At 43.4% G+C, this 24,541-nt stretch overlaps 1 protein-coding gene across 2 annotated transcripts; it reads right to left on the bottom strand.

The window, feature by feature from the left end:
• Positions 1-143: 143 nt before the first annotated feature.
• On the bottom strand, positions 144-6,464 carry CRYBA1 (crystallin beta A1). Of its 2 annotated transcripts, XM_037070023.1 has the most exons (6): positions 6,381-6,464; positions 4,969-5,033; positions 3,865-3,983; positions 2,520-2,661; positions 769-911; positions 144-362 (listed from the first exon to the last, which is right to left on the bottom strand). In XM_037070023.1, the coding sequence occupies exons 1-6, from the start codon at positions 6,409-6,411 to the stop codon at positions 215-217; spliced, it is 648 nt and encodes a 215-aa protein (XP_036925918.1). In that variant the 5' UTR covers positions 6,412-6,464; the 3' UTR covers positions 144-214. The 2 variants fall into 2 exon arrangements, with proteins under 2 accessions (XP_036925918.1, XP_036925919.1); XM_037070024.1 differs by lacking the exons at positions 144-362; positions 769-911 and adding an exon at positions 1,493-1,723.
• Positions 6,465-24,541: the final 18,077 nt, after the last annotated feature.

The following is a 24,541-nucleotide window of genomic DNA, read 5'->3' as shown; positions in this document are numbered from 1 at the left end:
GGGGCTTTATTGAAACTCATTTCTAAAAATTCTCAGCCACCTAAGTGATTTATATAAACCATGCTAGTTAATTCAGTCTACAACTTTTTTTAAATGACATTTATTGTGGATTTCAGCTAACATTTGGAAGCAGTGTCTGTGAGAGGAACATAAAAGTCATTCTGGGTTGCTTAGCAAGGTCTCATGCTTGAATTCTCTAGGAGCTTTTAATCCACTACTGTTGGATACGGCGAATCGATTGAATCATGGAAGTCTGGGCATGAGAACCCCACTCTCTCCAGTGTTTATAGTCTCCTCCATGATGGTCACATTCCAAGATATACTGATAGCCACGGTATCCAGGATACTGGTAGCAAACCCACCTAGAAAATTTAAAGCACATTGGACTATTAAATTAGGAACTGGTCAACACCCCAAAACAGCCGTTCAATACAATTGGTATGGTATGCTTTTAGGCTTAGAAAATACAACAGGCACCATTTGTGAGTATAATATGGGTATAAGTAGTTGAAAAGTAATCTTGCTTATGAAAAAAGGTGTAAGTATAGTCAACATGGTTCCATAGATTCTGGGGGAGGAAAAACCACTGACCTTAAGTTTGTAAGAATTTGAGATTCAAATTTACTAATAACTAGATTGTAACAGCCATACCAATATGATGTTGAGATACGAAATTTGGTAAGATGACCATTGATACATTAGTATCTACAAGGTTTACACTTACAAGAGTTACTTTGAAATGTGATCCAACCCTGTTTGTGCACTTACGCCCCAGATTGTATCTTCATGGAGCCGACTTCGTTGTTGAACCAGCCCATGGCTTGCAAGGAGGGGTAGTCGTCACAGATCTCCCACTGGCGCCCAATAAAGTTTTCTTTCTCAAAGATGGTAATCTTGGACTCCTTATGATTCTGTAATCCAGAAGTTTTTTAAGTTTAGTACTTAATTTTGTAATTATATTTTTCAAAGTCAAAACACTCCTGAGTTACAGAAGGAACTACATGATTGTTGATGTAAAAATATTTCAGGTAATATGGAGATTTATAAGAAACATTTACCCATAATCCTGTTTAATACAATTTAATAGCATTTAAAACAAACAAATAGCTTAATAGAGTACTGTGGAGCAACAAAAGACTAATGAAACTAGCAGAAGGAAAAAACTGCTTGCAACACACAGCCAACCAAGGAATTCTCTAATGTGGGAAAAGACCCCACAAATTAATAAGGAAAGGTTGCACGGTGTTGAAAATAACCTAAAGTAGTGAATATCAACAATACATGAGCATTAAGGCAGAAACTAATCTGTATGAAGTACAAAAACAGAACTAGCCCTCTTGATAGAATGTGGGGAAGAGCAATTGATTGGAAAAGGACATCGGGGAACTTTACGGGGTGTTGCAATTGTTCTGTATCTGAGTAGAGTATGGGTTACTGGGTGTACTAGGAAAAATGCAGACTTAAAGTGAGGTGCAAGTATACCCAGATAAAGCAGTATGCTTTAGACCTATAACTTTAGATTACTTTCTTTAGTACTTGAATTTTGGTAGGATTTCAAACTAACGAGTTCATTAACTAAAATCATGAGAAAATCACGTGATATAGAGGAATATTTGGAAAGGTTGTAGCTCAACCTCACTCTCCCAATGTAGGGGTCGTTTTTAACAAATCTGACCACCCTACTTCTGCTTGAGCTCTCCAAAGTCTTTAGAAGCATCCTAGTCTGATGCAGAAATGGATAATGCTCAGCATTAGAATCCAGAAGTTTATTACAAATCAAAAGTAAGGGACAGCCCTGGCTGGTGTGGCTCAGTGGATTGAGCGCCGGCCTGTGAAACAACCACGGTTTGATCCCCAGTCAGGGCACATGCCTGGGTTGCGGGCCAAGACCCCAGCTGGGGATGCATAAGAGACAACTGACTGATGTTTCTTTCCATCTCTTCTTCTAACTGTAAAGAAAATAAATTGCCCTGGCTGGTGTAGCTCAGGAGATTGAGCACAGGCCTGCGAACCAAAGGACTGAGGTTCAATTCCCAGTTAGGGCACATGCCTGGGTTGCAGGCCAGTTTCTAGCGGGGAACACACAAGAGGCAACCATACATTGATATTTCTCTCCCTCTCTCCTTCCCTTCCCCTCTAAAGATAAATAAATTCTTTTTAAAGTCAGAGATACTGGAAGGCTTGCCTATTTCTTCAGTTATCCCACTTATTGAAGGGTTACTTCAGTACTTCTCTGTTTCTGAGTAAAATGTTACACAGATTGAGTTTTAACCGGCCAATGATTTAGTGTTTTACAAGGTTCTCACTAAATGCACTTTTGAAGATCTGGGCTCTTGAATATCCACCTCCTGCCACCTATAAATAGGAAGGCCTTTACTTTGAGCTTAATGAAACTACCATCTAGTAGAGGAAAACCAAATGGCAAACTTAGACCAGTGTTTTTCTTTTTTTTTTTTCCCTTTGCTTTTCTTTCTACCACATTCCCCACGTGCACAGAAGTGAAAATTTCAGAGACTCACAGCCGAACAGATGGGGCGGAAGGACATGAGACGTTCAATGTGGTAGGCATTACTACCGCTCCAGGCATCCCAGCGAGGGTATTCTCCTCTCTCCAGGATAAACTGCTGCCCACAGAAGCTGGTATGCTCATAACCAATCCAGCTGCCAAAGACAGTTAGTGGTGTGTGTTTGTGAGGTTCAGGGTCTACCTGGCTTCAGGGAGAAGGCACCTTTGGTTTTAGATGTTAATAGTGGGGTAAAATACCAAGCCAATCCCAACAGAGCCATACGAAGCAATACACCTATCACGTGAGGTAGGAAATGAGCTGGCAGCTGCACTAAGCAAGTTTATAAATGTGTTAATTTGTTTTGGGATTATCCACTGAAAGGGTCTACTTCACTGACTTGAGTAATTTGTACTACCAAAGTCAGTCTAAAGTTAAATTTCCTTTCTCTCCAAGTTACCTTATTCTCTACTTGGAGCTCCAGGTTCAAGATAAAGTGACTGACTATTGCTTTGGCTCCAGCCAAACATAAGGAAGCAAAGGGTTGAATAGGCAGCTGATGGATTACCAGTCTCTTGTTTTCTTGTCACTTTGTGAATTCCTTTTCCTCCTGTCACATACCCGTATCTTATTTATAAAGCCCCTCAGGTCCATTTTTCACAACCAGAGCTCACTTACTGACAACGCCTACAGTATTCCTTTTAAAAGGTTAAAGAACAGACTTTTGGTGGTGAGCAACTGCTTAGGTCAAAAGAAGTTTTTTCAGGCAGATGATAAAGACCTCAACTATGCTGCCAATAGTCAGAAGACAAAGAAAGAAGGTCTTCCTCACCAACAAGAAATTCCTGGAAGACTGAATGTGAACCAGCATGACTCTCAAGTCCTGTGGTTGAGCTCCTTTTTACACAGAGGAATTAGCTAGTGGCGTCTGCTCTGGGACACACAGGAGGGGAGTAGTCGGAAAGAGGTTCTATCTTGACTGTTTCCTCTATTTTCTGCAGGCAAGGAAAACTCAAGGGTCCTGTGGCTGTTCTAAGGGGAATCCTAAGTAGCAACCTATGGGTTCCAGAAGCACAGATCTGATTCCTGTCCCTGCCCCAACCCATGATACAAATATTTCTTTAATACCCCCCAAATCTAGTACCAAGTCACTAAGGACCTCATGTTCCTTCTAGCCCTTTGATTTACTAAATTGCATGTGTGATTATTTCTTTGGAGGTTACATCAGTAGTGAAGCCTCTCTCCCAGAAATGATTAGAGTCTGGGGGAACATCTTTCTCTCCCAACCCCCACCTTTATGGTCCCATGTCTGAGGGGACTAGAAATAGGGGCCTGAGGTTCTGCTGAAGTCCATACTCACGCGCCACATTCCACTTTGAGAGATCGGACATTATCAAAACTGCGCTCAGAGACATTTGGGCAGGCACTAGTGAACTCCATCCTCTTGCCCTGAAAGTTCTCCTGGTCGTAGACGGTTATCTGAAGTGAGAATGAATGGGAAAAGAGAGCTAGAATGTGGTACCTCAGGAAGAACAAAGTCCCTGGTTAACAGCTTAGCTTGTTTCTGACCCTGTGTTTTCCATCACTAGCTGCAGCCCAGGATGCCCGATGTCTCTTCCAATATAGGTAGGGTAGGAAGGGTTTGAATTCATACCACTGGTTGGTTGGTGGTGTTCACATGCCCAGGCTACGCAAGAGGTCTGGGAGATTGGTTTATGATAGGAATGGTCCACTAGGAAAGAGAGGTGGTCCAGTGGACAGACCGGGAACTCAAGGACTTTTATTCACCAAGCTTCCTGCAATCCAGGGGCCAGGATTCTGGGAGTCCCAGGGGCTCCCTGTGGATTATTACTTAACTTCTCTGGCCTCATCTTCTTTAGGACCCTAAGGTGTAGACAGAGAGTTGTAATAACCCCCTTCTATGCCTTGAATTAGGGATCTTAAACCTGGCTACGGGACAACTCCCAAAGCTGTGAACTGGCCTCAGGGTTGACCCATTGAAGAGGGGAGAGCTGTTGAGGGAAACCCGAGAATCAGCCACTTCAGGTAGTAGTTACAGCCAAGTTCAGGACAGGAAGTAGAAGACCTGGGTCCTGTTACTTATCTGGGATCTGGTGGCAAATCTCTCTTCATGTCTGGGCTCTTAGTTTCTTAATGGTATAATCCACGCTGGGCTCTCAATTTTAAGATCATTTTAGCAGTGCAGAAGAGAGTTGAACTGGAAAAGTTGGTATCATCTCCCATCAATCATGGGGTCCCAAGGGCATCCTTCTGTCCAAATGGGACATCCTGAGAGATCCTTCCTGAGGGAGCATATGGACCTTGATTGGGCCTTTTCCCCACGGAACTGATGTTTTATTGGTCAGTCACTATCCCATGGAAAAGCATGGCCTGAGCTGTGGCAACATCTCACATCTTAACCTGTTTGGTTCCTCAATTTTGCATGTGATGGGGCTGGGCTTACCTTCCATGGCCCCACAGAGCCTGGCATGGGGTTGGTTTGAGCCATCTTGGTGGTTGGAAGTGTTTCTGGAAGACAGAACACACACCAGTGATGTGGCTTCTGGGGTGGGAAATGCGGTGACAGAGCACAGGGGGAAAAAGGAGTCTTGAAGTCCGGTAGACAGACTTTGGTTGGGAGCCTGGCTCTGCCTCTCACTAGCTGAATCTCTGTTGTCGTCCATCAGTGAAGCTTCTACATGCAGAGTTATTATAAGGATGAAAAGCAATAAAGCAGGCAAAGCCCTGCATGTGCATGGTGATCTCTTGATAAATATAACTCTCATTCACTTGCCTGCCTCCAGGTACCCCCTACAGGTGGCAGCATTTCCCCAATCTTATATACCCCAGTAGGAAGTCCTTGGCAACCATCTAGCCCAGACCCCTCAGTGTGTGGTCTCACCCTCACCTAGCTCTTCACAGCCCTCAAACTGACTGGCTGTACACGGCCATGCTACCATCCCCTCCCTACTTCTCTGTCTTCTCAACTTACCCAGCTCCTCGGGGGCTTTGCTGCTCGTCCCATCCTGCAATGACTTACATTCTTTCCTGATTTCTAGCACCTGTCACAGTATGGCTCTGTGTCCCTATTGACTATGTCCTGGTGAAAATCTCAACGGCAGGGCCTGGGTCTCCTGATTGAGTGTCGTAGCACCAAGCTGAGTTAGTTCACTAGGAGGTTGGTAGAGGTGCAGTTGAAAAAGACTTATTGAAGGAGAGTGAGGAAGAGAAAGAAAAGAGGATAATAAAAGCTAACACTTAACAATGGCTCAGTCTGGGCCAGGCCCTGTCCTAAATGCTCTACAAGCATTAATACGTCTAGTTTCCACAACCAGCCTGTGGGGTAAGTACTATCATTATCCCCATTTTACAGATGAGGGTACTGAGGCTCATAGAGATTAGGTAGATAGAAAAACTGGTGGGAAGAATAAAGAAGAGAAAGATAAGGGGGGAGGGAGGAAAGAAAGAAGACAGGCAGGTGGAATAGCTATTCATGGCTCTTCCCTCTGACTGGTATCAGGCCCAAGGACTAAAGCATGTGAATTCTGTGATATATCCTTTCATTCTGAACCTCTGAATAAGCATTTCTCATTTCCTGTCCCCCCCCATACTTTCTCCCTCTGCTCCAGGAGCCTGTCATTTATTGGGGCTGCACGCCTCCACTTAGCCACGATGGCTAGGGTAGTGGTTCATTGTCATATTGCTGACTACTCCTGGGGTGACAAGAGACAGCTGCCTCCATGCAGAGTTCCCCACTCATCTCCAGCCATCCTAGGAGGCTCTGACCACAAGGTATGAAAACTAAGTCCTCTCCTGGGCCCAACTCTGCAGGGGAAAGAGAGGAAGGGCCAGAGCACCCTTCAGGACCTTACTCACCCAGCTCCCGCTGCACAGTCTGGGTCTCCATCTGGTGCCACTTTCTCTGTGGCCCTGCTCTTTATAGCCCTGCAGGCTCATGGCCTCTGGCCCTGTCAGCACTCTTCTTTCCCTCTGCTTTTGTTCTCCTTGATCCCCAGAGCTTTCTTTGGTGGCTCAGCCTGCTGGGCAGGCATCCCTCAGGCCTTTGTTTAAACTGGGGAAACAGAAATCCAGAGAAGCCCCACTGCTGTGGGAACTGTGGGCAAGACTGGTGGCTGCAGGCCTCGGCGGCTGTGGTCTTCATCTCAGAGCAGCTGGGAGGTGAGGACAGGTCTCTGCACGAGAGCTTGTCCCCTGTTCCTCTCCAGATTCCTCATGCCACCCGGGCCCTTCCTAAGACCCCATGTCATATCAAACACATGAAAATGCACCTCACTTTCCCTATAGGAAACAGCGCTTGTCTTTGCTGTTAAAAAATATGAAGGATTATTACAATTCTGAACTTCATTAAGAAAAAAATGGGCCCCGATTGGTGTGGCTAAGTTGGCTGGGCATTGCCTCACAAAATGAAAGGTCGCTGGTTTGATTCCCTGTCAGGGCACACGCCTGGGTTGCAGGTTTGGTGACCTCCCCAACTGAATGATGTTTCTTTCTCACATCGACGTCTCTTTCCTTTCTTTCTCCCTCCCTTTCCCTATCTTTAAAAATAAATAAATTTTATTTTATTTGAAATTATATTTTATTGATTGTGCTATTACAGTTGTCCCAACTGTCCCCCCTTGCCCCCTCCACCCGGCAGCCCCCAGTCCCTCAGGCAGTTCCTCCACCATTGGTCATGTCCATGGTCATGTGTGGGCTTTTTGGCTACTCCATTTCCTGTACTGTACTTTACATCCCCATGGCTATTCTAAATAAATAATTTCTTTTAAATTCTAAAGAAAATAATAGTTCAGTCTGTTCTTGGGAATCTTTGTCATACTGTATTTACATATAAACATGTAAAAGTTAAATGAGTTATGGTTGACTAGAAGACATGACTCTCCCTATAGCTATTTCATTAAATATTTATTTTCATTTTGCAATTTTCTTTAAAAAATTTGGAGTCAGTAAATCTTTTTAGGTTTTTAACATACTTGCTTTAGGCCCTTGGCAGTCTTACAGGCCGAAGGTACTGTACCTATATAGTACCTTAAAATGGGTAGAAAGATTTCTCTCTGGAAGTCCAGGGCACTTGGTGAGGATATCCTTGGTGAAGATACTGTAGGGGATTCATGGGCTTTCCCAGGAGTCCCAAAAAGGAGGATATACTCTTTAAGCATCACAGCTGGTGTGAGAGGCAGGGGTGGGACGCAGTGGGTGGGGTGGGGGCTGGGGGGAGCTTTGAGCCTGGGAGGTGTAAGTTCAAATCCCAGCTCCCCTTTCTGGGTGACTTTGAGAAAACCGCTCAACCTCTCTCAACTCCGAGAAAGAAGATAATGTCTGTCTGACACATTGTTGGCTTATTATTACTTGTTATCCTACTCTACTTCTGGTGACAGATACTATAGGAAACCTGATAGTAGCCAGAGAGAAGAAACTTTCCCCAGTAAAATTCTCCTAATCCCTCTGCCAAGCTCTCTAGCCTGTGATTCAAAGTTTGCCAGAGCCCCCTCTTCTCAGAACCAAAATTCAGGGGGCAAGTTCTGGTATGTACACAAGTATTCATAGATTTGGGCAGAATATTCCAAATGCACAGGTCTGATGCTAAGCACAGTGAACCACCCCAGGACAATTCTGCAGCTTAATAAATTGGTGATGTCTGGGTCAATGGCTGGCAAGGGACAGAGTCGCCTTGGGGATGATCATGACAGGCTCTAGGCAGGCTGGTGGCCGTGCAAGGGCTCAAGGCGTCAGCTGTCCACAGCTGGTGTTCTTCCTCATCTGTTCTCTTCCTCCACTTAGAAACTGGGGTCTGCGGGAAATACTTAGCTGGTCATTTGTTGATTCATTCACTCACTCCCTAACCCCCAGACTGGCTTAGGTTTCCCTGCAGTGAGCTCTCTTGGAACCCTGTACTTCTCCAGTTATTGCATGGATCATGCTGCAGAAATTACTTTAGAAACTAGAAATATTGGGTCCCAAGGAGGGGAATTGAGGCAGTTGGGGTTCAGGAGTTGAATAACATTTTTCACTGTATATTTTTCTGTATGCTTTGAGTTTTGAATGACGTAAACATTTTATATCAAAATAGAAATATTTTTGAAAATAAAGAAACTGATTGCTTAATTATCTGCTTCTTTCGATAAACTCCATGCTGTGAGGGGAGGGGCTTCATCTGTCTTGTTCATCATTTTATCTTCAGCTCTGAGCATAACTCCTGGCTCAATAAATATGTTTTGAGTAAATTAATGACACCCTATGATGGGGTTTTGTGGCTCTGTGGGCACGTGATGTAGTCCTTCCTTACCCTAGCCACACTGATCTGCTTGTGTTGTCTGTGCTTCTTACACCTCAGCATTTTAGTTTGGGGGCTCTGTACCCCACTGGAGAGTTAGTACAGTGAAGACCGATTGAGCCCGTTTTTAACTTTTGCAGAAAAGTAAAGCTTTTCTATGTTTGATTGCAAAGCCCAAACACACATGCACAAAACTATTGTGTCTTTATGGGAGGTGGTGGTCAGTGTTATTGTGCAAACAATCTACCAATATCCATCAAATACGCTCGGAGTCATAAGCAGCCCCAGCTTGTCTTTCCTCCACTTTCCTCAATTGCCTTAAGTCTGTGGAAGTTGAAAAAAGATGACCAGATCTCCAGTGCGAACCATCATGCTTCTCAGGTATTACCTCAATATGGTTCTTAACCAAGTTCTAGAGGACTCCCGCTCTGACGCTGTCTGGAACAGGTGCTTCACTTGCTCCATGTTGGTTACATCCAGCCCTCACCACCACCTCTTCCCAGGAAAGTCAGGACACAGCAACTCCCGGAGTGGGAATGAGGGGAACGACCAGTTCATTGTAATCCCCTCTCCCAAGCTGGGTTTGGGTCTCCCCTGTTCACGCATAATAACAGTAACTACAGCTTACTGCGTGTTTACTGTGAACCACACTGTGGCTCCCTTATCCTCATAACAATGCCATGAAGCGCAGTAGGTCATTACTACACCCATTTTAAGGATGAGTTAATTGAGGCTCTGAGTGGTCATGATCTGGGCCAGGAAACAAACTGAGCAGGGACTTGAATGCGTGTCTATCTGACTCAAAGCCCATATTCTTTCCTCCGGGCAACCCTGTCTCTCTGGCACAAGGTAGGACAATAATATCTACCTGACCCACTGACTAGGACTACATACATGCCAAGCATGGCAAATGCTCAGTAGAATTTTATGGATGGCTTAAATGCCCTGGCCTTGCCTCTGGGCCCTGGGGAGCCTCACAGGATGAGGCCCAGCTCAGGAGGGTGAGGTCACGGGGCCAGGGCAGCCCCTGGACTCAGCACTTTGTGGCAAGAGCATAATGAGGCTTAGCAGGCGGCTGAGCAGCACTTCTGTTGTTTGGGAATAAGCAGGACAGGACGGGTACAAAACAAAGGGCCTGGTCAGCATTCAGCCAGCACCTACCTCCCCCATGAGGAACTGCTTCTGGGGGATCTTTATTGCCCCGTCCTTTGCTATCCCTTTAAACAACAGGAGAGCCAGAGTCTGAAGGACCTGAGAAGGCACAAGCTCTGGGAGAGAACTTGGGAGGCACCTTGAGCCTCCAGTTCTTTCCGAGCTTTGTCTGCAGTCATCCATTTTCTGCTTCCAGGCACAGAAGGGTGCCCACCTGCTCAGGGTGCTGTTGTCCTAGGGCCCAGCCACCTAAACTGCTTCCCCTGTATGTAAGTGGCTTGAGGGCATTTCAACTCCATTGAGTCTAACTGAGTCTCTTGGTACTGCATTCCCTCTCAACTGGAACTCAATGAAACTGTTAGAAAAATAGGTATGATGCGGAACTTACCCTACTAGGTGATGTTCAGCTTATTCTCTTCACTACAGCGGAACAGTCCAACTCTGCGTCTCATTTAGAGTGAATTCCAGATAATCAATGGATATTTTGTAGTCTACGTAGGTTCCACACATTTTTTATACTAAACACTTATTTGGCACCCTGAGTTTTATCTGCCAACCCTAGTCTCCTCCCACCTTTGTCTAGAGCACCCTGTGATGCCCCTCTGCCAATCTGCTTCTCTTCTGTCCTCTGGAGATGACCGTGTGAAGAGTAGCCATCTTCAGAAAGCCTTCACTGGCACACCCACCCCACCACACCCTGTGTGTATAACAAAAGGGAGAACAGAAGAGAATCAGTAAGTTTTAAGTGTTCTTCCAAATCTTATTTAATCCTCCCAAATCCTGTAGGATATGCTTCATTAACCCCATTTCACAGTAGAAAAAAGACTCAGAGAGCTTATGTTACTTACCCAAGGTCACACAGCTAGGAAGTAGAAGAGCCAGATGTCAAACTCAACTCTCTTTGGTAACAAAATCTGTATTCTTTACCATGCTGCTTGTAGGACTCCCTCACCCTGTGTGAGTGAGCATGGCCTACAGGGAGTAGCCGTAGAAGTAACTTTATTCTGACCTGGCTGCTGTGGCTCAGTGGGTTGACCGCCCGCTTGCAAACTAAAGGGTGGCTGGTTCGATTCCCAGTCAGGGCACATGCCTGGGTTGCAGGCCAAGTCCCCAGTAAGGGGCGAGTGATAAGCAACCAAACATTGGTGTTTCCTTTTCTTTCTCCCTCCCTTCCCCTCTGTCTAAAAAGAAATAAATGAAATATTTTTAAAAACACACAAAAGTAACTTTATTCTCATCTCCTCGGCCACTTTTCTGTTTTCAGTGGGGCTAGTTTGTCTCCTCTGCCCTAGAGGTAAACTTGGGCACCCCTATGAATTTTTTTTTCTGGCCATTTTTAGGTAATAAAAGAGGATGGTTATTTTAAATCACAAAGGTCAGCCTCAGTTTTCAATTAGTATGTTTAATCCATTGTAATAACCAAAACTTTCATCTCCATTCAAAGGTAAGTCCTCTCCCTGCTACCCCAGGTAGGACCTGAGTTAGACAGAAAGCCTGCACCCAGGACAAGGGCACTCTGTCCTTTCCCTGCTTACTCACTGGTTTCTGATCCTTCCAGGGCTGGAGGGAACGGGAGAGGAAGAGAGCAGCACACGTCATACTTGATGGTCCCATGGTAAGATGGCTTCACACTACCTGGCTACCCTTCGAAGCTGCCTGTCTTGTGGGCATTTTCTGGTTCTTAGGAGAGCACCACCTGCAGTAAACTTGACCTAGGTCTGTGCATCTTCGCTACGGCTAGTGTTCCCTCTACAGCCCCTAGGTACCTGGTGGTCTGCTTCTAGCTTCACTCTGCTGAGGATGCATCAACCCGCCATTGCGGACTAAATTGGCTCCAGCCCCATTCCAATTCCTTCTGAGGCATGACCCACCTCTGGTCCATGGGAAACACACGTACTTTGCCAGAGCAAATTCTGGTGTGGAGGCTGATTTTTACTCAGTCCCTTCTACTTTGCCTCATCCCTCAGCGGTTGCCCAGACAACTTCTGACCTTTGGATTTCTAACTGTTGGGAACACACAGCAATCTTTCCAAGTGGGCCCCTGGGAGCCTTTTCCTTTGCCTTGTGGTGAAACTCTTTCACTCCTCTGCCTGAAGGGTGAGGGGTTTCTATCACAGCCTTCTTTAAAAATTCTCTCACAGCCCTGGCTGGTGTGGCTCAGTTGGTTGGGCCTCATTCCACAAACCGAAATGTAGCCGGTTCTATTCCCGGTTAGGGCACTTGCCAGGGTTGTGGGCTCAGTCTCTGGTTGGGATGCATGCGGAAGGCAAGCCTATCGATGTTTCTCTCTCGCACTGATGTTTCTCCCCTTCCCTTCCTCCCTCCCTCTCTAAAATCAAAAAATAAAAATTAAATTAAAAAATTACCTTTACAGTTCTGTTTCTGAGCTCTCCAACTCCCTACATTGTTAGGGTACAAAGGGAGGGTTAAGAGTCATCAAATCAGTTGTCAAACACCACCTTTGAAATTTCTGCATAGTGATCTGTCACAAAGCTCACTTTGGTTTCTTTTCCTTTTCTTTATTGTTTTCTATTACAGTTTTCCAAATTGTCCCCCGTTGCTCTCCCTTGCCCCACCCTCCACCTCCCAACCCCACTCCCACAGTCAGTCCTCTCCCTGTTGTCCGTATGTCTTTATACTTGTTCTTTAACTAGACCCTTCCCCTTCTTTCTTTCCTTATCCCCCTCTCACTTCGGTTTCTGATATCTACCATTTTAATGTCTCAGCCAAAATTCCATGTTCACATCCTGTTACATACATGTGTTACTTCGCTGCTCTCTTCATGCTGCCCACCCACCCGTACTCTCTTCACTCCCAGAAGGAGACCTTACATCCTGTTTTATCCTGCATGGATTTCCTCAACTTCCTGTCCCTGGAACCTGCAGTACCTGCAACACAATCTATTTCCTCAGCACCCTCACCTCTTCACCTCTGTCCTCAGATATTTGCCACTTCCTGTCCTGGACAACAAATGCTTCTACCTTCCTAGGAACTTCATTTAACTAGTCAGCCTCCCCTTGTCTATAGTACTTTTAAAAAGTAACCCCTATATTTTATTATAAAAGTATATGTAACTTAAGAAATCATATATTTATAAACAATGTATAATAAATATTTTTTTATAAACCCAGCAGTTTATAAAAAAGCCCTGCTACCCAGAGGTTACCATTTTCAATTTTTTTAGCTTTTCTTCTGGTTTCCACTGATTTTAGACATTGGGTACTGATTTCCTATCTTGGCAGATAGGATTCTAGCTCTCTCTCCTTACCCATCATCCTCTTATAGGTATAGTACAACTTTTGCTTAAATCCCTATTTAGTGAATCTGTTTCCAGGAATTTGTAAATATTGTTTACTACTAGACCAAGTAATGCATCATGATATTTCCTTTCTTGAACCATGTTTTACTTTTCCTGGAGTTAAAAACGGCCTAGTTTTTTCATAGGTTCGGTTCTTCAGCACCTAATTAAATACCTTTAATGCATATTCTGCATGTTCATTTGAGGTCATCTACCAGGTCATCTACAACTCCATCTTTTCCCCCTGGAGACTTCCCCCCGAAAGCCTCTGTTCTGCTCCAGACCGAAGGAGTTTCTCTCTGTGCTGCTGTACCTGTCTTGCCCAGAGATTTCTCTTGCTGACATTCTAGGAATTCCCTTTGCTGTGTTCAAAGCTGGATCTTTCTCTCTCATAGTTTTAGTAAAGTACATTCTATAATAGTAACCTGGCAAATGGCACATGGAAATATATTTTTAAGGTCAAAAGACCTAAAAATGTATTTTTGTACAGTCACATTTGATTGAAGGTTTGGCTGGGTATAGAGTGTTAGTACTCTACAGATCAGGAAGGCATTCCTTCTTTTTTTTTAAAGATCTTATTTATTCATTTTTAGAGACAGGTGAAGAGATGGAGAATGAGAGAGACAGGATTATCAATATGTGGTTGCCTCTCATGCATCCCGTACCAGGGACCTGGCCCAGAACCCAGGCATGTGCCCTGACTGGGAATCAAACCGGTGACCCCTTGGTTCACAGCCCACGCTCAATCCATTGAGCTACACCAGCCAGGGTGGAAGGCATTTCTTCTTTGTCTTCTATGTGTGATGTTGCTGTTGAGAAGTGCAGTGCCATTTTGATTCCTGATTCTTTGTATGAGACTTTTTTTTTCCTTCTAGAAGTTTTGAAATCTTTTTTTTTTCCTCCTCAGTTGCCTGAATTTTCTGAGGCTCTGCCTTGGTGAAAATCTTTTTTTGCTTTATTTCTCTGGCCATTTGGTAGACTCTTCCAACCTCAGGAAAGATATGTCCTTCAATTCTTGGAACTGGTCCTGTATTTAATGTCTCTTTTTCTGCAACTTTTATTGATTGGATGTTGGGCCTGCTGAATTGATACACTAGTGTTAAATTTGTCTTCTATTTTTATGTCTCCTTGTCTCTTTGTTCTGGCATTTAAGACATTGCCTTGATTTTATTTTTTTAATTCTGTATTGGTGTGCTATTGCTGCTACAGCCAATTCCCACAAACACAATGGCTTAACCAACACAAATTTATGGTCTTACAGTTCTGGAGGCAGGACCACCTTCCTTCTGGAGGTTCTGGGGGGGATTGGTTTCTTTTCCTTTTCCAGCTTGTAGAGGCTGCCTGCATTTCTTGGCTCCTGGCCCCAGCCTCTGGCTTCAAAGTCAGCAGTTAAACATCTTCAAATCTCTCTCTCTGATCCCCCTGCCTGCTTCCCTCATAAGGTCCCTTACTTACACACCCAGATAATCCAACATAATCTCTCCATCTCAAATTTTTTAATCATATCTGCAAAGTCCCTTTGTCACATAAGATCATATTCATAGGTTCCGTCGGAAGTAGGATGAACACATCTTTGGAGGGCTGTTAGCCTGTCTACCGCAAGCTCTTCTACCAAATTTGTTATTTTATTGGTCCAGAGCCCATTTTGTTCTCTCTGATTGTTTCATTTTTAAAGCACCCTGTTCTTGTTTTATAGATGCAGTATTTTCTTTTATTTCTCTGTGAATATCTTTGCTTCTTTGATGTTTTCTTAGCTTCATATATTATCTCTAATCCTTTTGAATTTCTTTACTTTTGTCTGTTTATTTTGATTTTTTAAAATATTAGAGTCATGCCCTGGCTGGTGTGGCTCAGTGGTTTGAGTGCCAGCCTGCGAACCAAAAAGTCGGTTTGAGTCCCAGTCAGGGCACATGCCTGGGTTATGGGCCAGGTCCCCAGTTGGGGGCATGAGAGAGGCAATCAAGCCATGTTTCTCTTCAAACATCAATGTTTCTCTCTCTCTCTCTTTCTCCCTCTCATTCCCTCTCTGAAAATAAATAAATAAAATCTTTACAATATTGGAGTCTTTTTCTCTAACATGCTATGATCTGTGAGTGTCTTTTCCTATGGAATAACAAGCTAATGGAAAAAACTGACTTGAAGCTCTGGATGCCTGGGTGAACATTGTCAGCTGATGGGTTTCATTGTGTGATAATGGGTGGCCAATCAGCTTTTTGTTGGCTGACCACAGCTCTCGGCCGCTCTTCCTCAATCTTCTTAGTCTTTTCCTTTTTCCCCTCCTGCTCCTTCCATGTCAGTCGTCCTCAGGCTCTGTGCTTGGCCTCTCTCCTCTTCTCATCCTATACTCTCCTTAGGTAATCCCATCTACTCCCAAGACTTCAACGGCCGCTTTATGTTGATGACTCATAAACCGTATTCCAAATTCAGACATCTCTCTTTGTATTTGTTCCCCAGGGCTACTTTACAGATTACCACAAACCTGACTCAAAACAGCAAAAAATTAGACTTCCAGCCAAGATGGAGGCGTAGGTGGAAACACTGTGCCCCCTCCCACAACTAAATTTAAAGACAGCGAAGTTTTAGAAACAAAACACAGCCAAAACAGTGAAAATTGAACTGTATGGAAGTCCGACAACAATGAACCACTCAGCCAGACTGCTCCCACATACAGCGTCACAACCCAATGACTGGGTCACCCGGCCCTGGCGAACACCTAAGGCTCCGCCCCTCATACACAACAGGTGTGAACAGACCAAACATTATGACTCAAGAACAGCTCAAAGCCCCAGAGCCTATAATTCTAGGTGACCAAGAAATAGTCAGCCTTTCAGATGCACAGTTCAAAACACTGGTGATCAGGATGCTCACAGAATTGGTTGATTTTAGCCACAAATTAGAGGAACATATGAAGGCTAAACTGACTGACATAAAGGGAAATGCACAGGAAACAAATAGTGATGGGAAGGAAACTGGGACTCAAATCAAGGGAGTGGACCAGAAGGAAGAAAAAATGACCAAACAGAAAAATATGAAGAAACAAGAATTTAAAAAAATGAGGACAGGCTTAGGAGCCTCCAGGACATCTTTAAATGTTCCAATATCCAAATTATAGGGGTATCAGAAGAGGAAGAAGAACAGCCATGAGTAGAAAACTTATTTGAACAAATAATAAAAGAGAGCTTCCCCAGTCTGGCAAAGGAAATAGACTTCCAGGAAGTCCAGGAAGCTCAGAGAGTCCCAAAGAAGTTGGACCCAAGAAGGAACACACCAAGGCACATCATAATTACATTAGCCAAGATTAAAATGAAGGAGAGAATTCTAGAAGCAGCAAGAGATAAGGGGACAGTCACCTACAAAGGAGTGCCCATCAGACTGTCAGCTGATTTCTCAAAAGAGACCTTACAGGCAAGAAGGGGCTGGAAGGAAGTATTCCAAGTCATGAAATCCAAAGACCTACAGCCAAGATTGCTCTATCCAGCAAAGCTTTCATTCAGAATGGAAGGGCAGATAAAGTGCTTCTCAGATAAGGTCAAATTCAAGGAGTTCATCTTCACCACGCCCTTATTATATGAAATGTTAAAGGGACTTATCTAAGAAAAAGAAGATAAAAAGTATGAACAGTGAAAGGACAGCAAACTCACAGTTACTAACAACCACACCTAAAACAAAAGCAAACTAAGAGGACAGCTAGATCAGGAGCGGAACCATAGAAATGATCACATGGAGGGTTAGCAACAGGGGAGTGGGAGGAGGAGAAGGGGGGAGAAGGTACAGAGAATAAGTAGCATAGACGGTAGGTAGAAAATAGACAGGGGGAAGACAGGAATACTATGGGAAATACAGAATCTAAAGAACTTGTGACACATGAACATGAATGAAAGGGGGTGAAGGATGGGGGAGGGGTGTGCAGGGTGGAGGGGAGTGAAGAGGGGAATGGGACTACTGTAATGGCCTAATCAATAAAATATATTTTTAAAAAACAGCAAAAATTTATCCTCACACAGTTCTTTAGGCCAGAAGTCTTAATCGTGGTGTTGATTCTTTCTGAGGCAGAAACCGTCCCGTGCCTGTTTCACAACTTTTGGTAGTTGCCAGCAATTCTTAGCATTCCTTGGCTTGTAGATGCATCTCTCCAGTACCTGCCTCCGTGTTCACGTGGTGCTCTCCTCTACGTGTCTGTGTCTTCACATGGCCTTCTGATAAGAACACCAACCACGGGATTTAGGGCCTACTGTGTAATACAGCATGAGTTCATCTAAATTTACCCTATGTCATCAGCAATAGCTCTATTTCCTAAAATGGCCACGTTCTAAGGTTCCTGGTGGAAATTTATCTGGGGGGGGAATGCTCTTCACTTTTCAATTCCAGTTTTAAGTATTCAGCTACTTCCTGGGCATATCCAGTTAGATGGCTTCCAAAAGAGTCCCCAAACCCAACATAATAATCAAGCTGTTGAGATTCTCTCTACTGTCACCCCTACCCTCAACTTGACCTTCCTTTGATTTTTGCCAGTCTCAAAAATGGCACCATCGTACACCTAGTTATCCAAGCCAGAAATCTCAGAATCAATCTTGACTCCTCTCTCTTTCTCACCATTACATCCAACCTTTGGCAAAATCTTGCTAATTCTGCCTTCCTAATAGTTCTGTATGTGCCCTCTTCTCCATCCATTGTATCAATTATTATAAGTTTGTCTGCAAGTAATAGGAAACCTAAAGTAAACTGGCTGAGACAATAAGAAAATCATTTCGTTCACTTAACAGCAGTAATGATGCAGTGAGGTACGCTTCAGGCTTAGTTGATTCAGTGATGTTTCAGTGACCTGGGTTTTTTCCATCTCTGCTCTACTGACTTTAGTATTCGCTTCATTTTAAGCCTGGTTGCTTTCATGATTGTTGGATGTTTTCCAGCAGCAGTCAGAGCTGTGTGCCTCATCGTTCACATCTATTAGCAGAGAAAGAGTGTGGCTTCCTGAGGTCTCCTAAAGAGTTTAGAAAAAACTTCCCAGTAGTCTCCAATATTCAAACTTCATGTCTTACTGGCCAGAATTAATGAGAGCTAACACTATGTTATATTTGCTTCAGGGTGGTTTTTTTTAATGTTATAGTGGCTGTTTTAAGCCACTATATATTTTTTAAAGATTTTATTTATTTAGCTTTAGAGGGGAAGGGAAGGAGAGAGGGAGAGAAATATCAACGTATGGTTGCCTCATGTGCGTCCCCTGCTGGGAACTGGCCTGCAACCCAGGCATGTGCCCTGACTGGGAATCCAACTGCGGTTGTTTGGTTCACAGGCCCGCACTCAATCCACTGAGTCACACCAGCCAGGGCATGCTTCAGGTTTTTAAAAAATAAACCTTGCAGGCAATTGAAGATTCCTTTGTACTTCCCACTAGTCTTACTCCCCTCTCTGGCTCCTCAGAAGCAATCACTATCCTGAAGTTCGTATATATGCCTTCCATATATGTGTTTACATTTTTACTACATACTTACATAAATATGTATATAATTTTTGTAAAAAGTACATAAATAATCTACATGTAAATTGTATAAATATATATGTACATGACACATAAATTCTGTGAATCACTTTCTTCCTTCAACATTATATATATTTTTAATTTAAATATTTCATTGATTATGCTATTTCAGTTGTCCTAATTTTCCCCCTTTGCTCCCCTCCACCCAGCCTGCCTCCCACCCCCACAGTCAACCACCACAGCATTGCTCATGTCTGTGGCTCATTCATACGTGTTCTTTGACTGATCCCTTCACCTTCTTTCAACCAGTCCCCACTTCCCCCCTAGTTTTGAAGTCTGTCCATGTTGATACATGTAGATCATATTCACTCATTTTATGGACCGTAGAACACAGAATACACTAAAATTTACCACCTTCGTGTCTTCTATTTATCATGATTATCTGTGTTTTTCTCCTCTGCTCTTGCCTACGGACCAAATTTTTAAGTTATCTTTTTTTTTCTTCACTGGTTTGAAAAGTATATATTCTGTTTCTTGTATTTTAAAAAGTACACTTTAATCTTAAATGTATCCAGTTTCTTAATCCCTTTCCGTAAAATAAAGATCTTAATTCTGAGCATTCATTCTCATCTTCTGTGTTACTGTCTGTTTCTTTATTATTTTTAGTCATCAGTATTTATTTAAATTTGCCAGTTTAGTTATTTATTATTCCTTCTTGCACTTCACTCCTTTCTTCTGAATTTGTCTTAATTGTTGCTAAAGTAATCTTTTAGTAGTTCTCACACCAAATTTCTTTTTTTTTAAAATAAAGTCTATTGGCGTGGCATTGGTTCATAGGATCATGTAGGTTTCAGGTGTACATTTTTATGACACGTGATCTGTATATTGCATTGTGTTTCTATCACCCAGAGTCAAATCACCTTCCATCACTATATAATTGGCTAGCAAATTTCCAGAAGTAATAAACTTTCTTAATCTTTGTATGTCTGAAAACCATTTATTTCCTTCTTTTGTGTGTAAGTATAGCTAGGAATAAAATTCTTGATTGACAGTTATTTCTCGCAGCACTTCGATAATAAAATGTCATTGTATTTTGGAAGCTTCATCAATATGAGAAGTCCATTATTCTGATTATTGTTCCTCCATACGTAGTTTGTTCCTTTTAGTAAACTTTAAAAAAAATCTTATTTATTTATTTTTAGAGAGCAGGAGAAATAGAAGGAGAGAAATACCAAAGTGCAAGAAAAACATTGCTTGGTTGCTTCTTGCAGGCCCCAACCAGGGACCTGGCCCACAACCCAGGCGTATGCCCTGACTGGGAATCAAACCAGTAAACTTTGGGTTTGCAGGACAACGCCCAATCCACTGAGCCACACCAGTCAGGGCTCTTTTTAGTTAACTTTCAGATGTTTAATTTAACTTTGATGTCCTGCAATCCACGGGATATGTTAAACATGGACTTTGTTTTTTAATTCTGTTCTGGCCTTATGCTTCTTCAGATGGCAAACATGTTTCTCTTCAGTTCAGAAAACCTCACCATTACTTGTTTTTGTGTTGCCTCTCTCTTCCGTTATTGTTACTTTCCCCTCTGAGCTCCTGGGCAGAGCCTCGCATTCCATACACCATGTCTTTTATTTTCTGTGTCTTATTTTCTATCTCATCTTCTTGTACTACATTTTGAATGATTTTCTTATATTAGTCTTCCACTTACTTAATTCACTCAATAGCAGGGTTTAGTTAACTGTTTAATCGATCTTTTAAATTATGTTTACAAACAGAATTTTATTAACACTTAATGTTTTATAAGCAGAATGTTTTATAAACATTAAAAATGTCTATGACTTTTTAATTTCTAGAATTTCTCTTTGATTCTTTTATAACCCCATCTTTCCTCTCATAATATCTCACTTATCATATAAATTCTATTTCTTCCTTTATGTGCTTGAACCTTTTAAACATATTTATTTTTTGTTAGCTTTCATGTTTCATGAATTGAAACACTTTTTTCAGACTGTCCTTTCATCTGCAAATCTTGGGGTGTAAATTCTATCATTCACTGCACCTGCCATCTCTCCATCACGACATTTGCTTCCTTATTTGTTCCTTATTTGTTCCTTATTTGCTTTGTTCAGGCGGCAGAGTCTTATTCATTTTCTAGGCTATGGAGGAATTCCTACAGGGGATTTTGTGCTCGTACTGTATGAGTTTCACTACTTCTGGACAATTTCTGCTGGCTTCTTGGACTAAGGTTTTCAAGCAACAAGTATGGCCCTCTGATTAGCACAGTGTTAATGTTTCTGATTTTCCACCCACAGACTCCAGGCAGATAATGAGTTCTCTTGCTGTGCCCCACAGCCCAGTAGTGCAGTTTTTCTAGAACCTGTTTCATCTACAAGACAGCCCTTTTGTTCTTGCCTTGGAGCAGGAAACCTGGTCCCTGATCATTGGCTTGAGGCCACCTCTCCCATCCCCAGAGGGGCATTAAATTCCTGATTCTGACACCCTGAAGGACTCTGGGCTTCAGCTGGTGATAAGTGAGGTCTGAGTGTATTCTGCGACTCATCATGAGGGACTAGCAAGAGTTATTTAAGTGATCTTTTTATTGAAATTTAACATACTTGTAGAAAAGTGCACAAATCATGAGTGAGCGGTTTTATACGATTTTATGAAGTGTGCACACTTGTATAACTGCCACACAAATCAAGATATAGAACTTTCTGGCAGCCCCCACAGAAGCTTCCTCTTACCCTCTGGAGATGCAATGCTACTCTCCTCCCGAAAGGTCATTGCTAATCCAGTTTCTAACAGCATTAAATTCATTTTGACCACATTGTACTTTATACACATGGAGTCATATGGTATGTTTTCTTCAGGGTCTGGCTTCTTTCTCTCATTGCTATGTTCATGAGATTCTGCCCCGTCACTGTGTGTACTTATAGTTTGTTCATGCTCATTGCTGTGTGGTATTTTGCTCTTCGATAATACCATGACCTTTCGGTTCATTCTAGTGTTGAGAGACACTTGAGTGGTTCCCACTTTGGGGCTATTAAAAATGGCATTGCTATGAACATACTTATATATGTTTATGGTTACGAGATGTAAGCATTTTGCAGGGAATATACCTCGGGGTAGAATTGCATGGTCATTTGAACACTCGGTTTTCGTCCACATCATCAAACGATTCCCCAAAGTAGTCTAATTCACACCCCCACCACCATGTGGAGCACTTCGCGTGTTCCTGGACACATACTAGAAGATTCGGAACCAGAGCAGATCTTGTCCCTCAACTACATGAGACTGAGAAATATTACTGTTATTTGTTAAGGAGACTAAATCAAATCTGATGCCATATCTCCTGATTTACACCTTTCATATTTCATGGTATAAAACTATGAAGTATATCAAAATTGCTAGAGTTTTTTAAGTTTTACCATGTGCCAGGTGCTGTTCAAAGAAGCCATTTCATGCTCATTACAACCCTCTGAGGCTTCATGTTCAGGTTGAGGCAGCTGCAACCCAGAAAGATGAAATAACTGGCCCAGGGCCCCCAAGCCCGAAGCGGCAGCCTGACCCGGAGCCTGGGCTCCTCATGCTGCAGGCAAATACACTGTCTTCTCATTCCAGTGTGTGGGCTCGGCCTTTTTGAAAAACCTCTTTTGCAGCCTTCCTAAAGATCTAAAATACAGAGCCATACATTGCCAGATATGACCATCTGGGCCAGGTGAAATTAGTCCAATTGTAGTTTGAAATGCATGTCTTTGTATTAGTGGATGAAAACGAATGAGCAGCCACCTGGAAGGATTCTGCTCCCAAAGGTCTTGTTGCTGTTGGGTGTGCCATGAGGTACACCGGCTCAGTGCCGGCACAGAGTGGCACCTCAGCCACCCTGGCTGAACTGAATTCAAGAAAACTTCACATTTGTGCGGTTGATCACAGGCCTTTTAAGCAGCAGCTCCTGGCCTCTAATCTCTGACCACCAGGGGGCACACATCTGCCCCACCAGAGGGAACACATCTGTCATTAGAGCATCATCATTCCTAGTCTCCCAAAGCCAGCTCCCAGGGGACAGTTAGTTCCCTGGGTCCCAGGGAGGAGAGGCTGTGCCACAAAACTCTGAATTGAGAAAACTGGCACAAGAGAACTGGGGCTTTTAGCGTGTGATGTGAGGACAACCAAATCAAAATCACCTAGCATTCGTGGTTAAAATGCAGGCTCCAGCTAGCTCACTCTGAACCTATGAGAATCAGACTTTTGGGAGGTAGTGCCTGGGAAGTGCCTATTAAACAAAGTTGCTAGGTGATTTTTAAAAATATTTTATTTATTTATCTTTAGAGGGGAAGGGAAGGAGAAAGGAAGAGAAACATCAATGTATGGTTGCTTCTCGTGCATCCCCTGCTGGGAATTGGCCCCCGCTGGGAACTGGCCTGCAACCTAGGAATGTACCCTGACTGGGAATCGAACCATGATCGTCTGGTTCGCAGGCCTGTGCTCAATCCACTGAGCTACACCAGCCAGGGCCACTAGGTGATTTTTTTAAATAACGTGACTCTGTAATCAGACTACCTGTGTTCAAATACTGACTTTTTGACATGTCAACTGAGTGACATTGAGCAAGTCAAACAACCTGAGACTCGGTACAATCATAATAGGGGATAATAAAAACACACCTAACTCTTAGAGTTGCCATGCATGAAAAATGAGAATCTAACCTTAAATTTGTTTTGACCATGTTGTACTTCATACACATGGAATCGCTGCAGAGAGCTTTGCATGGTGCCTGGCTGTATCTTAGCACTTACAAAGCTTAGGATACTACTATTATTATTGAATGATCTTAGGAGGGTAGTGCGATGAGGGGGCAAGAGTACAGTATGAGAACTGGAAGAAGATAGGGAAACATGATTCCAGTCTGCGCTGTGCTACCCTCATCAGCTGTGTGTCCTTACACGAGTCACTTAACTTCTCTGAGCCTCAGTTTCTGCACATAAAATGAGGGAGTGGGACTAACTGGTGTGTGAGATCCCTTTCAATGTTGATGTTATATGAAAACTTACCAGGATTTGAAGACCCTCCTAAACACACACACACACACACACACACACACACACACACACTCATTCTACCTCTGCAGCCCCTGTGTGATTCCTGTGTGGTTCCTACAGGTGCTGTGTGTTGTGTCACACCAGCCTACATTGCTAATCCTCTTCCCTGCTGGTGAGGAGGGCAGGGCCCTTATCTTCCTCATCCCAGGACCTCAGAGCCTGGCACACTGCCTACCACATGGTTCTGCACAGTAAACAGTTACATTGGAAGAGTAGAAATAGAAAGTGTGTCACAAGTGTGAGGAATGAGAATACTTTTTATTCCTAGTCGTTCTATGGAGTAGAGAAGAGGGTTAGGCCAGGAGGGGCAGGAGGAGCCTGGAGACCTCGGTGGACAGAGAACTGGGTGTGGGGAATGGGTGAAGGAAGAACAGGCTGGAGTGGGAGAGCTTACAATGTGGTTCACCCACGAGGCTCCTCCTGCAGCCGTGACCTCCTTTTTGTTGTTGTTGTTGATTCGGTTTTCCGTGAGAAGCAAGAATGAGGTCAGTGTCTAGCATAGTAACCTGCACGTGGCAGACTGGGACTCATGGCATGTGAGGGCTGGAGGGAATCAGAGGTTGCAGGCAGTCCTCTCATTTTCACAACAAAGCAGAAAACAGTGAGCTGGAAATGTGGAGTCCCATGTTCAGAATGACACATCAGGTTGCAGTGGAGCAGGGAGCGGGGGTCTGCCACCTTGCACTCCAGGGCCCTGCTTTCTCTGACACTCAT

The sequence above is a fragment of the Sturnira hondurensis genome, unplaced genomic scaffold (assembly GCF_014824575.4).
Source record: "Sturnira hondurensis isolate 20B ecotype Veracruz unplaced genomic scaffold, ASM1482457v3 Scaffold0018728, whole genome shotgun sequence".
NCBI lineage: Eukaryota > Metazoa > Chordata > Mammalia > Chiroptera > Phyllostomidae > Sturnira > Sturnira hondurensis.
The sequence above is the reverse complement of the archived record's forward strand: the minus strand, read 5'-3'. Positions and strand labels throughout refer to the sequence as shown.